Source organism: Pseudorca crassidens, chromosome 1 (assembly GCF_039906515.1).
Source record: "Pseudorca crassidens isolate mPseCra1 chromosome 1, mPseCra1.hap1, whole genome shotgun sequence".
NCBI classification, from domain to species: domain Eukaryota; kingdom Metazoa; phylum Chordata; class Mammalia; order Artiodactyla; family Delphinidae; genus Pseudorca; species Pseudorca crassidens.
The window spans coordinates 174,875,503-174,890,196 of NC_090296.1; the positions used below are offsets into that span (position 1 = coordinate 174,875,503).

The 14,694-nt window shown below is 44.8% G+C and overlaps 1 protein-coding gene across 1 annotated transcript in view; it reads left to right on the forward strand.

The window, feature by feature from the left end:
* ITIH2 (inter-alpha-trypsin inhibitor heavy chain 2) overlaps window positions 1–14,694 on the forward strand; it is a 37,515-nt gene that overhangs the window by 4,857 nt on the left and 17,964 nt on the right. Inside the window, exons 3-9 of the mRNA XM_067700824.1 lie at window positions 1,037–1,069; window positions 2,626–2,795; window positions 5,920–6,024; window positions 8,531–8,693; window positions 10,321–10,428; window positions 11,248–11,376; window positions 12,740–12,856. Coding sequence (XP_067556925.1) covers window positions 1,037–1,069; window positions 2,626–2,795; window positions 5,920–6,024; window positions 8,531–8,693; window positions 10,321–10,428; window positions 11,248–11,376; window positions 12,740–12,856 — 825 coding nt within the window. The remainder of the gene's footprint in view (window positions 1–1,036; window positions 1,070–2,625; window positions 2,796–5,919; window positions 6,025–8,530; window positions 8,694–10,320; window positions 10,429–11,247; window positions 11,377–12,739; window positions 12,857–14,694) is intronic.

A 14,694-nucleotide genomic window follows, 5' to 3' on the forward strand; every position in this document is an offset into this window, starting at 1 on the left:
TCATTGTGGTGCGTAGGCTTCTCATTGCTGTGACTTCTCTTGTGGAGCACGGGCTCTAGGTGCGCGGGCTTCAGTAGTTGTGGCACATGGGCCCAGTAGTTGTGGCTCATGGGCTCTAGAGCACAGGCTCAGTAGTCGTGGCACATGGGCTTAGTTGATCCACGGCATGTGGGATCCTCCCAGACCAGGGCTTGAACCCATGTCCCCTGCACTGGCAGGCGGACTCCCAACCACTGCGCCACCAGGAAGTCCCAAGAAAACATGTTTAATCTTACAGTACAGTACCTTGAAAAGTACAGTAGTGCAGTACAGCAGCTGGCGTAAAGGGGATGGCATCGAGTGAACAGGAAAGGAGAGTTACTGCCTGGAGGAGGGAGAGGAGGTGGGAGATGGTAGAGCTGAAGGACCGTCAGAAGTAGGAGACGGAGGGCAAGCTGCAATTTCACTCATGCCTGATGTTGATGGAATGCACGTTCGCATCTTCAAAAGTTCGCAACTTGAAGGTTCGTATGTAGGGGACTTACTGTAATTCTCTAGCATAGCTGTTGAGTACAGGATTTTCCACCGTGCTTGACTCAGGGGCTACACCAAGGAGGAAACGCATCCAAGTCTCTGCTCCCATGTAGCTTCATCTAGTGGAAGAGACAGACGTGCCTTCCCACTGCCTGACTTTGAAGAAAGACTCTGCTGCTGAGAAAACAATCAGACAAATAGACAGGGTAAAGGTGATCTGTGCTACTCAGCTTAAGTTTGGTTGAACATTTTCATTTGAAAACATAGGTTTTAGCATTGTATCGAAGGATGGTGGGCATGCAACCAAACAGTGACTGAGACATTTGTTCACAGAAACACACCAGTGGGAAAATAGCATTCAAGAATATTTGGTAATTATGTCTTGGTTCCCGTGAATGAATTATAGCTCAGCACTGAAGGAAAAAATATCTTTTGAGAAAGTATATTTTGAGAAAACAGTTTTTGCCTTCAAGGTAATAAGCAACATGCTTCTGAAGAATGATTATCCAACTTCCTTTCACAGAGGAGTGTTTCTGGAGAATCTGGAGAAATGATGGTAAGTTTACTTTGATTTTGTTAAAAATTGATGTCTGAATGACTTTTCTGTTACCTATTATCGAGAAATCAATACGGGTGCCTCCTTTGTCTTCATCACTGAGAATGTTTACCTGACTTTCGAAATACCCCCTTGCCCAGTTCTGTTTGGAAGTGTGTCTAAAATTCAGCATGAAAGGGTGCAGTTTGTATGCAGCCGGGAGAGCTGTCCCCAGGAGTGAAAATGTCCCTTCTCTTTACTTTCGCAAGTTTTGACAACATTGTAGGTGTTTTTGGAATAAAAACTGTGTATTTATTCCAACAGAATAGTTTTGATTTAAAATAGGACACCTAACAGCTTTGGAGGGTAAAGCCGTGAGTATGGAAAAAGCACTCTTAAACATGAAATGGCCCGATTCCCTGAGATGTTCAGAGTAGAGCTTCCTGTGGCAAGAAAACATCAAGAGGAAGGGGTTCCCTGGGCTTCCTGCTCTGAACTGACAGCAACTGTGAGAAGCTCTGGGTTAGGGGGGAAGAAGGACAAACAACGTAGCCTGGGTTTTATCTCAGCTTGAGGTGGGCTGGATGTTAATGTGTTGAAAGGTTTAATCTTGGATGACAAAGTTGAGGCATATGACACCTAGTATTGAAATAAGCAAAACCTTTCGGAGAAAAAAGCAAAACCTAGTCGGTCACATCACTGCCATAATCCTGACTGTTTAGAGTCACCTCCTAAAAGATGTGCGTTTGCAGTACTTTGTCTTTGAGCATACGGATACTAGAACTGCCTTAAATCAGTAGAGAAGGATTGGGATTAGGGGTCCCGAGTACTGGACCAGTAACTGCATCAAAACCCCTCTGCAAGATATTCTGTTCTTTGCTCACATCCATCAGCATTCTCATATTTTGTTTTAATTTGGGAAAGGACAAGAGGACTGCAAGAAGGTGAAATTACAATAGATCAGGTTGAAGAAGGTAGGTGGCAGTGTGGGGCTTTGGGGACCACATGTGTCTTCCACCCCACCGTACCGCTGGAAGTGCCCAGGTCCCCTTCCAACGCTGCAGTCCTGCATCCTTCCTTCCCTCTGGCCCTGCATTCGAAGTTATTTCCTGCACTTTCGTAATCCAAACTTGCTTCCCCACAACCATTTTCTCCTCGTATTCTAACCTTTAATCATTTTTAATAGACTCATAGCGCTTGAAAGGCATCTCAAGATATCTCAGGCCTTTTGTTATTAAATTTTATTTATTTTAATTTCATATTTCCTCTGACTTTTTTATTTTTATTGATATTTAATTTATGACTTTGCTTTTTTTAATCTTTGATCTGTTTGGTTCTGAAAAGGGCACGTTAAAGTTTACTAATGACAAAAAAAAAAAAAAAAAAGAAGCTATCTCAGGCTTCGGCCTGAGGAGTATTCCAAGAAGTTAGGAGAATGCTTAGTAATACCTGAGTTATATGCTTACCGATGCCTTAGAATTGTTTGTAATCAAATGGACCAATGTTAGCGTTGAATAGGTAGTGAAGTTCTGTGTCATTTTTCTCTGAGTATAGTTGTATTTTCTTGCCAATTACAGGAAGATGTTGATCAAGTGACTCTTTATAGCTATAAAGTCCGGTCTACTATCACTTCCCGAATGGCCAACACTGTCATCCAGGCCAAAGTGGTGAACCACTCCCCACAGCCTCAGGATGTCGTGTTCGATGTGCAGATTCCCAAAGGAGCCTTCATCTCCAACTTCTCCATGTGAGTAACTCCTGTGCAGAACCAGAAACTGGATGTGCTCTGCTCAAAGAATCGAACCCCGTCACAGTTAGGATGGACCTTAATGGCCACCTAGTCCAGTGGTTCTTGCTTTCAGAGCTGTGGACCTCCTGGACATCAAGAGTCATCTTGGGGTGGGTCCCAGTGTTTTGCTTCTGTTCAGAGTAACAGAATTTGTGAAGCATTTACTTTTCTTTTCTGATAAATTAAAGCATCCTTAAGCCTATCTCTGTGGTAACAACCTCCCACTTACTTGGGGAGAGAAAAATATATGGAGTTGCCCTGGATTACAGGAAACCGTATATGAGTGTGTAGGAGGTTGCAGGTCAGCATCATCTATCACATGTTTCTTTACGGGGAAAAAGAAGTGGAGAACCGCGGATTAAATCCAGTCACGTGTCCAGTGCTTGAATTCCTCTGTGTAGCCGCTGACTAGTGAGCATTACCCAGGCTTGGCTTGAATATCTCCTTGATGATAAACTCACTACTTTCCAAGGCAATTCACTCAGTGGTTGGCAGCGCTTAGAATTATTTCTGCCACTTAATGGAAATCCGTTCCATTTCCTACTCAATGACTCTAGTTCTATTCACAAAAGAACTTTTAAAAAATTCCCTACAAAATGCATACTGAAGTGTTCAAGGATGAGATGGTCAGCTATCTGAGATTGGCTTCAGAATAAATGAGGTGGAAGGAGGGGGTATAGACAATGGAGGTTGGCTGAGTATTGATAATGGTGTAACTCAGAGATGGTTTCATGGAGGTGTCTTACATTATTCTATTTTTTTGTATACTTAAAGATTTCCATAATAAAAAAATTTTAAACCACCCAAATGTCTTTCAAATAGTGAAGGCCAGTTATATTGTTCCCACCCTGAGGCTTCATTCATCAAGGGTAAACTTTCCCTGTTCTGCCAATAGAGGAATAAATAAAATAAAAGGTTCAAATACCAAGCACTTTGGCTTCTAAAAATGGCAGAGCCATTTTAATTATATTTTCTAAACAAAACAAAGGTGAGGGGAACAAAAGGCAATTTGTAACTTGGAATTGGACTTATTGGAATTGGAATTCATGGATTTTGAATCCTTCAAATTGTCTGAGAAATTTATTAACAAAAAAAATTATTTTAGTCAGCCTTTTCTAAAAAGCAAATGTAGAAGGAAAAGATTTTATGTAGTGGTATTATATGACACTGTCTAAAAAATTATATTAAAGCTAGTTTAATAAATTCTTATTTTTAAACTATATGACTAGATATTCCAGGTATCTCATCTTTCTGTTTTCCTTCATTCTTTCCCTTTGTCCCCATCTCATTCCTTAGAAGATTTGAGGTGATGAAAGACAGAATTGTGAAATATGTTTATTTTGATCTCTCTGTACTCCTGGCTGAATGTATAAATCAGAGAAGATAGCTCCTTACATCACCACAATTTAATATGAACCGCACAGACCTCCATCTCCAGTCAAAAAACTTCTCCTGCCTATTTATCAAGGTTCCAAATATTCCACCATTAGAGATTATTTCCTTTTGTCATAAAGACTTTCTGGTCTTCAAACCTTAGCATGATTTGATGGAAATAGTGCCGACCTGGGCACTCGGGGTCCAGTTCTAGCTCTGCCTCTGAGCGAGTGTGTGACCTCAAGCAAGTCGCTTGTCTCCTTGGCTCTTATTTCTCTCACCTACAGAGGTGAACCAAGCGTGCTTGACAAGCATGCTGTTAGCATTTGGGACAGGAAACTCCACCTCACGTTGCAGAATGTCTAGCACTCTTGGGGTCGTCCCATAATGCCAGCAGCCCTTCTCAGTCATCAGAACAGCCAAAAATTTCTCCATGCACTTTAAATACCTCCTTGGGGAGAGATGCTGCCCACTTGAAGCCCAGATGTTCCATTTTGCTTCTAAAATTCTGTCATTCGACTGCTCCAGCTAACCATTATTGGGACGGATTAGGTGACGGCCAGCTAAGAGACAGAGGTGACATGAGCACACAGAGGTCCCCGAGGGAGATGTTGGAGAGATAAACACAAACTGTGCAAAGAGATTGACAGGCACCTTTCTTCATCTTTCCTTGCTCTTTTCCACCCTCACAGGAGAGTGTAATGCCCCCAGGCCACCCCAGATCCTTAACACACAGGAGAATGATCTTATAAACCGAAAGTCAGCCAGATAACTAGTGACTTATCAGTCACCAATCCTAGGCACATTTGTCATTCCAAAGGGAGGCACAAGAGAACAACCCTTAATCTGAAGGGTAAAACTGGAAAATGAAGAAACATTTTAAAAATTTTTTATATTGGAGTATAGTTGATTTACAATGTTGTGTTAATTTCAGGTGTACTGCTAAGTGATTCAGTTGCAATATACATGCATCTATTCTTTTTCAAATTCTTTTCCCATTTAGGTTATTACAGAATATTGAGTAGAGTTCCCTGTGCTATACAGTAGGTACTTGTTGGTTATCTATTTCTATGCACTAGTGTGTATGTGATAATCCCAGTCTCCTAATTTACCTCTCCCCCTTCCACATTTCCCCTTTGGTAACCATCGGTTTGTTCTTTAAGTTGGTGAGTTTCTTTCTGTTTTGTAAATAAGTTCATTTGTATCATTTTCTTTAGATTCCACATATGAGCGATATCATATGATATTTGTCTTTCTCTGTCCAACTTACTTCACTTAGTATGATCATCTCTAGGTCCACCCATGTTGCTGCAAATGGCATTATTTTATTCTTTTTTATGCTGAGTAGTATTCCATTGTATATATGTACAGCATCTTGTTGATCCATTCCTCTGTCGATGGACACTTAGGTTGCTTCCGTGTCTTGGCTGTTGTAAATAGTGCTGCTATGAACGTTAGGAAGAAACATTTTAAACACTACAATATGCAAGAGGAAGCTTTTAGGACGGGAGCCCATCTCACCTCTCTTAATCACACTAACAGATAAAGGGACTCCTGTGAAATATGCAACGTCTCTGTGTTTCCTGCAGGTTCAAAATGATAATTAAATAATTCATTAAGTCCACCTGGTTGCGTTGTTGGCTTGTTGTTTGTTTGTTGCGCTAAGACTACTATTTGGACCAACTGTAGGCCCTCTGTCATTTTTTAGGACTGTGGATGGCACGACATTTACTAGTTATGTTAAGGAGAAGACGGTGGGCCGAGCCCTCTACTCGCAGGCCAGAGCAAAAGGCAAAATGGCTGGATTGGTGAGGTAAGGGGGGGGTCCTCATCCACTGCTGCCCCCACTCAACCCCAAAACCAGCCTCCGAGAAGGCACAGAACCTCATCCTCAGGTGGCAGAGTTAGGTATCTCCGTTCCTGTTTCCCTAAGGCCTCCTGCAACACATGAGTTTTGGATGATCTCACACGTGTTAGCCTTACATAGCTTGCCTTGCATGTAGATGGCTGTCCTGTCACTAAACACTGATTCCCAGCAGAGTACAGAGAGGAACTACAGAAATATTGGTGATCGGGGCTTCCCTGGTGGCGCAGTTGTTGAGAGTCCGCCTGCCGATGCAGGGGACACGGGTTCGTGCCCCGGTCCGGGAAGATCCCACGTGCCGCGGAGCGGCTGGGCCCGTGAGCCATGGCCGCTGAGCCTGCGTGTCCGGAGCCTGTGCTCCGCAACGGGAGAGGCCACAACAGTGAGAAGCCCGCCTACTGCAAAAAAAAAGAAAGAAAGAAAAATATTGGTGATCTTGTTACAGCACCACATAACACAGAAAGAAAGGTTTGGAATTTGTCTTAATGATCTTCTTGGCCTATTTTTATGGGGTGGCACCTTTTTCAGCACAGTTACTTAGTTTAGATTCTGTTTATTTTTTTCCCCTTACGGTCTTAAATAAGACACTGGAAATGCCACGCCACCCTCAGAGAGGCAGCCTCTCCCACCAGAAATGTCAGAGGAATGTTCACTGATCCCCACACTGCGTATCTAAGCCGCCCTCAGATCCTGCCATCTTCTTTTCTTCATCTCCTTCTCCTCCTCCAGACGCCCAAATTTCCCCTTAGCTGAAGTTCTTTTCATTTCATTCATGTGTTCATTCATTCAAAAAAATGCACTGAACGTTAACACTACCCAGCTCTGTCAAAGGTGACAGCAACACTGCAACAAACACCGTCAGGCCAGTGGAGGAGATGGCCACGGAACGGACAGTGTATAGGTGACTATAACATATGGATGACCATAACATATATAGCATATAGGTGACTATAATATATATATCATATAGGTGACTGTAATATGTATAATGTTTAGGTGACTGTAATACATATAACATACAGGTGACTATAATATATATAACCTATGGGTGACTATAATATATATAACAGATGACTGTAATATATATAACAGATAGGTGACTGTAATATATATAATATATAGGTGACTATAACATATATACCATATAGGTGCCTACAGTATATATATTATATAGGTAAGTGTAATATATATAATATATAATGGGGTAATATATAATGGTATAATGTGCTAATGTAGAGATGGTACAAAACCCTATGGGAGTTCCAAGTACCAAGTGAACAGTTCTGTCCAGGGGTCCAGATCATCACAGAAGACTCGATGTTTGAGCTGAGCCCAAAGAGATTAACAGAATTCAACCAGGAGAAAGGACAGGAGAAATTCCAAGCCAGGGAACATCTCCAGCATGCCTCCAGGTTAATAAGTGCTTTAAGTATCATTCTGCCGTCTTTACCCATCACTTTGACCACATCATCCATCCATTTATTATTTCTTCATTCCACAAATATTTATTTGCAGCAGAAACTTCTCCAGGTACTGCGGATACAGCAGAGAACACGGAGCTCGCATTGTAGCCTGCCCTCCCCCACCCAAATACATCAGATCTCTCACCCCACTCTCTACTTCTAAGCTCTGTACCCGGCCGTGCTCATCTTTTTCTTCAGCTGCCCTGTATCCCAAGCTCACTTCTTCATGGTACTTCCCTGATCCCAAATGATCCGATTATGCATGGTCTCACCTTGCTTATTTAGCTGTTTAATTTGTTTTTTAATCACCCATTGTTTCTCTTAATGCTCAAATCTCCCTCATTTGACAATCCTGCTGTTTTCTCTTTAAAACCATAAACACCTCAAGATTAATGATCACGTTGGACTTTTGGTGTGTATGGGACTAAATAAGGCATTAGTGCTGGAAATACACATTCAATTTGATGAAATAATAGATGTCTTCTTTCTGAAGACTTTCAAAATATAAAGAATCTCTAGAACGAGTCTCAAAAGCAGTAGAGGAAAGGCGTGCTGTCTTTGGAATCATCTAAACTTGGGTTTGAGTTCCTACCGTACAATTGACTCACCGTGTGGTCTGGAGCAATTACTTACCCTTTGTGAGCCTCATCTGTCATCATTTGATAACTGAGGGTATTGGGATCCAGCTTGCAGAGGTGCTATAATAGCAATGATATGTGTGTCCAGTTCCTGGCACATAATAGGTGATCAATAACTAGTAGCTCTTTGCAGATGACACTCAAATCTGTAAGAAGCTCTGGAAGAAAAAGATCAGGTAGGAGAGGAGAAGAAAATTCCAGGCTGGTGGAATGAAATTTATCTAGAAGTTGCAGTTACCTCTACCTACCGTTCATTCTTCTGGACGGTAGGCAGGTTGCTAGCCCAGGGAAGCCCGGCTGCCCTCTGCGTAGGTTCTGCCTGTGATGACTCACGTGGGGGGCTTGCACCTGTAGGAGCAGAGCCCTCGATATGGAGAACTTCAAAACCGAAGTGAACATTGCCCCCGGAGCCAAGGTGCAGTTTGAACTTCATTACCAGGAAGTGAAGTGGAGGAAGCTGGGGTCCTACGAGCACAGGCTCCACCTGCAGCCAGGACGACTGGCCAAGCACCTGGAGGTGAGCCCATCCCTCTACGGCTCTGTCCCTCATCTGTGCTTTCTGCCTGTCCCCACTCTTTGTGGGGTTCCATGTCACTCGACACTGCAGGTCAGGGTGGCGTGCAGAGAGGATTCTGGGTTTGGAGTCAACCAGCCCACTTCCTTGCGGATTTCAATGCCAGCTCATTTCCTTACTAGCTGTGTCAGTTTCCTGTGGCCTGTTGTAACAAATGACCACACACTGGGTGGCAGAGAACAACAGAAACGTCTTCTCACACAGTTCTGGAGGACGGAAGTCTGAAATCAACTTGTTGGCAGGGCTACGCACCTAAAGGCTGCCAGAGAGAGTCTGTCCTTGCTTCTCCTGGTATCTGGAAGCTGCTGGCGTTCCTTGACTTGTGGCCACATCGCTCTAATCTCTGCCCCCCTGGTCACGTCACCAGGGTGTGACCTGTTCTGAGTGTCTTCTGAGCGTCTCGAGTCTCCCTCTGCCTTGCTCTCGTAAGAACACTTGTCGTTGACTTTAGGGCCCATTGGGTAGTACAGGATGATCTCGTCTCAAGATCCTTTATTGCATCTGCAAAGACCCCTTTTCCAGGTCAGATAGTAGTCACAGCTTCCAGGGATTTGATGTAGACATGTCTTGGCGGGGGGCTCCATTTAACCCACTACACTGACCTTCCACATGGGACAAGCTATCCTGAGCCTCAATTTTCTCACCTGTGAAAAGGGTACTACAACGTTCTTAGATTCCTTGGTTACAAGTGAGATGAGCTTATGGAAGTAGGTGGCAAATAATAGCAGCTCAGTGGAGGTTGAGGTAGTCGTCTTCATCTGCTCCACGTTCCCCGCATTGCACTCCAGCTCCCTTCACCTCGAGAGCAGTGCTGCGGCAGGGCATTGGCTACCAATTTGAACTCACCTCTGCTGTAATCTTCACCTCTTGCCGTGAGAACTGAACTGCTCTTTTCTTGGCTCGAATCTTATTGACATCACATGACCACTTGTGTAAGAGGCAGAGCAGAACTGGAAGAAACCCAGGGAAGTGCACAGTTCGACCTGCTCTCCATTTGACACATAGGAAGGTGAAGCAGACAGGTTGTAATTTGCCCATTGATGTAGAAGATTCAAGGGGATGAATGAATGGAGCATGGTAAAATTCTCATTCCATTCTTATTTCTAAACAAGAATAGAATGGGGATTTCCCTGGTGGTCCAACGGTTAAGACTCAGCGCTCCCATTGCAGGGGGCCCGGGTTCGATCCCTGGTCAGGAAACTAGATCCCACATGCCACAACTAAAAGATCCCTCATGCTGCAACTAAGACCTGGTGCAGCCAAATAAATAAATATTTTTTAAAATAAATAAGAATGGAATGGAACAGAGTAGACGAAGGGGAATTAAATCCCAGAGAAATGAAGCAATAGAAGGGGAATACTAGTTTGCCCAAAAGGTCTTCAGCCCACATGGTGAGATGCATCGTGTCACACACAATTTAAAGAACTTGCAGAAGTGATGGTGGAGCTGTGCTGGGTCATCTTTGGGAAATCCTGAAGATGAGAAGAGCAGCAGAGGACTTAGTAAGTGTACTTCTTGCTCAATCTTGAAATATTTTAATGCTTTGAGTAATTTCTTTCCCACCTCTAGGTAGATGTGTGGATTATTGAACCTCAGGGAATGAGATTTCTTCATGTTCTGGACACATTTGATGGGCATTTTGATGGCGTTCCCGTCGTATCTAAAGGACACCAGAAGGTACCACAAGCATTGATGTTACAGAGTCTAAGTGGCCGCTGGCTCCTGGGTTCTGCTCTCCTCCTCTGCTCTGGGGGATAGAAAAGCCGTCAGGTGCTGAGCTGAGGGAACTATATGAAGGAACAGTGATCCCTGAGCAAAGTCTAGGGTCTCCCACAGGATATACAGAATAATATTACGGATTGTTTCATTGCATTTTGACCAGAGTCTGTCCCTTTTGGAGGTCCTGTCCCATTTCCCCCAGGTAATTTCACTTGAGCAGTAGCTAAAAGACAGTTTTCACAGGGACTTGAAAACCACTGGTCCAGTGGTTAAGACTCTGCGCTTCCACTGCAGGGGACGCGGGTTTGATCCCTGGTTGGGGAGCTAAGATCCTGCATGCCGCATGGTGCAGCCAAAAGAAGACAGTTTTCACATAATACCCAGTGGATTTTCCTTAATCACAGCAAGAAATATCAGCCTAATTCTCTCTGCCTCAATGGCCAAAAGTAACCACCTTCGGAGGGATCGAAGTCCTCTAAGAACCTTTCAGCAGCTCTTTCTAGAGCTGGTAGCTGTTTCTTCCATGGGGGGAAAGGGAGGAATTCTTTGAATCTCTTATAAAGGACTGAAACCAGGCCAGCAGCACCGCAGGCTGTTAGACGTCCCCTCACATGCTTTGGCACCATCCCTTCCGTCAACAACGAGACCACCGATGCTGCCCGGATGCAGAATGGCCCTGGACCTCCACCTGTGTGCACGAGAAGGTGCAGCTGTCAACTCCTCACCTGGAGAGGGAGGGGGGCCGAGACCGGGCTGTGACACTACTGTTCTTTCCAGGCACACGTCACCTTCAAGCCCACGGTAGCACAACAAAGAAAATGTTCCAACTGCTCTGAGACTGCGGTAGATGGTGAGCTCGTGGTGATGTATGATGTGAACAGAGAGGAGAAGGTCGGTGAGCTTCAGGTGGGTGAGAACAGACTCTGGGAGAATGGCCCCGCCAAAGCCAAAGAACTGTTTTTCGTTGAATAACCCCCCCTTCCCCCCCACCCCCGAATAAACCTCGTCGGCCTCTGGGTAGTTCCCAGCTGCCCAGACGAGTGTCAAGGCTGCAGACAGGGGACTAAAAGCATATTTCTCTAAGTGTCGCCGAGCATTTTATGTCAAGATAACTGAATAAAGGTCATTGGGTCTCATGCCTTTGTCCCAGGAAGGTACGTCCAGGCCTCGAATGAAGAACCGTAGGAAATCACAAAATGGGAATTTTCGATAACCTTCCAAGGCCCTTTGCAATGAGATGATCAAAGAAAGCACAGAGATTACGTTCCCTGTGAGATTTCTTGAGCATTTCCCTTTCCTCTTTTGTCACGTCTTAGATGTGTGTGCATATTTCCCTGTGCTAAAGTAGTGAGGCCTTAGTAGCCAAGAGCCTGTGCTTCTCTCCAGGGATGGGGGGGTGTCGGGAAGTGTCCACAGCTACACACCTGACAGCTGGACACTGTAATGTCCTGGGGGAAGCAACCAAAGGGCAGTGGAAAGAGAATGAGGTGAGCCAGTCTTTAGCACCTACAAGAGAAGACAGGGGGGGGGTCAGGAATCCAGCCCCTCCCATTAACTTCTAGAACAACCCAGACTCCCCAGGGTGCACATCAAGGCCCTTCATGGGCTGCCCGGTGGGTTCTCTGCCCTAACTCCTTGAATTCATTGTGCTGAACCACTTATGGAGCCCTAAGTGTGCCAAGGGCCGCACTGTCTGGAAGCCTCTTCCCCGGCCTGGCCCCCACCCCCCAGCTCAGTCCAACCCTGATGCTGGCAGCCTAACTGCAAACTCATGAACCCACGTTCAAGTCCAGCGTAGATGCCCTTTCCCTGGGGAAGACACCCCTGTCTGACTTAGATGCACCGCCACTGGGGGTGTTCTCGGAGCCTTTTATTTTTCCTGATCACAGACTTAACACCCTGTGCTGCAAATTGCCTCTTTATTTGTCTGGGTCCTTCATTGCCCGCGAGCCTCAGGAGAGCAGGGACTCTTCCTGATTCACTGTCGGTGAGCAGGGTGCCTGGGACGGAGGCTCTCGATGAAGACTGGGTGGGGTGGAAGGAGTGGAGGGAAATAGCCTAGGAGGTGAACTGCTGAGAAGGCTCAGACCTTCGCAGGGAAGGACAGAGTGGGAGCAGGAAGGAGAAAGGAGAAGCAGGGGGACACCAAGCCTCTGTTCTCTCCTGTCCCCTGTGAGCACCCCTCTCCTCTCTCAGCCCCCAGACCCTCGTCTTCCTACATTCCAAACATTGCTAATGGTTTGGCTCACAAGTGTGTTCTGGTTTCCAGGTATTTAATGGATATTTTGTCCACTTCTTTGCTCCTGAGAACATGGACCCAATTCCCAAAAACATCCTCTTTGTCATCGACGTTAGTGGCTCAATGTGGGGAATAAAAATGAAACAGGTAAGTACCCCTGGTGGGCAGTGGTACCTGGGGCTCCCTACCTTTTCTGATCCTCTCCTGATGATGCAATTGTTCGAGGCCTCTTCCCACAGGGCTTGTCTCAGCTCAGGCTGCTAACAAAGTCACACAGACTGGGTGGCTTCTGAACAGCAGAAATTTATTCAAAACTCACCTTTTTGAAAACTTTCGTGTCAGTATAACCTCTTCTCACTCTGCTCACTCTTCTGCTTCATATCCTTTTGGTTCTTCTGCATATAACACTTTAATACCTTGCCATTGTTCATGAATAACTTTGACATCACTATATGCCTCTATTTTCTAATTATGCTGTAATTCCTTGAGGGTGGCCATCCTGTCTCACATCTTCCAGTTCAGAGTTCAACATAGGCTTATTCAGTGTTAATGGTATAGATGCAATTCTAAACAAACAAGGAAATTTCTTATTTTATTCATCCATCTATCCATTCAACCAATTTGAACCACCAACTAACCATTCACTCATTCAACAACCATTTCTGACCACCCAAGTGTTCACTACTGTTCTAGGATCCAAAAGACAGAGAAGACATGGCCCTGCCCACTGTGCTTCTACCCCGGTACCCAGGTCTCAACAGTGGTGTTTCTGACGGTTTGGGCTGGCTGCTCCTTTGTTGTGGGGACCACGCTATATGTTGTAGGGTGTTTAGCAGCATCCCTGGCCTCTATCCACTAGATGCCAGTGGCACCCACCCTTCCAGTCATGACAATCGAAAATGTCTTCAGACATTGTCAAATATCCCCTGGGGAGAAAATTACCCTCAGTTGAGAACCACTGCTCTAATACAAGAGTTTTTTCACCCCTCCCTCCCTCCCTTCCTTCCCTCACTTCCTTCCTTCCCTCACTTAACAAGTATTTGTTAAGCACCCACTGTGTGTCGGGCACTTAGTTCATCACCGAAGTCTGAGATGACTATTACACACCCAAGCGAACATGTTAAGCAGGCTGTTGGCTCTACAGATCTGGTGCTCAGAGGTGAGATATTAAGATAGACACTTAGGAGCCACCAGTATGTAGAAGGCATTCACAGCCATGAGACCAGGTGAGAACACCAAGGAGTAAGTGTAGATAAGAGAAGAAAACCAAGAGTCAAACTTACACTATTCCAATAATTAGAATAATCTGGGGAGAAGACGAGGAACCAGCAAAGAAGACTAAGAAAAAGTAGCCAATGAAAGAAGAAGAAAACCAAGAGTGTCCAAGGCTCTGGAAGAAGACGAGGAGGTTATATTAGGAGAGAGATGTGACCAGTTGGTCCAGATGCTGCTCAGATTGAGTCTGATAAGATGAGAATAGTCCACCGGATCTCACAGCAACCTTGACGAGCGACGTTTCAGTGGAGGCATGATGGTGAAAACCTGAATGGAATGTATTTCAGAAGAAGATTTGGAGACAGTATTTTAGACAGTTCTTTCAAGGAATTTTATTGCAAAGGGAAGCTGAGAAATGGGGCAAGTGGGTACATTATGAGGTTTTTTAAGGAATGAGAAATGATAGCATGTTACTCTGTTTATGGAAATGTACCAACAGAGGGAAATTCAAGATGCAGGAGAGGCAAACGGCAGTTGCTAGAGCCATGTCCTTCAGTAGACGAGAGAGAATGCCATCTAGGTCACATGTGGATGGATTTGCATTAGGCAGAAATACAACTACCGGTTCTTCTACATTACCAGGCGGGAGGAAAAGTTTATGGGTACAAGTACTGGCAGGTGGGATTTTATGGTGGTGGGAGTTGTGGGAGTTTTCTTCTGATTGCTTGCATTTCTCAGTGAAGGAGGAATCCAGGTCATCAGCTGAGACA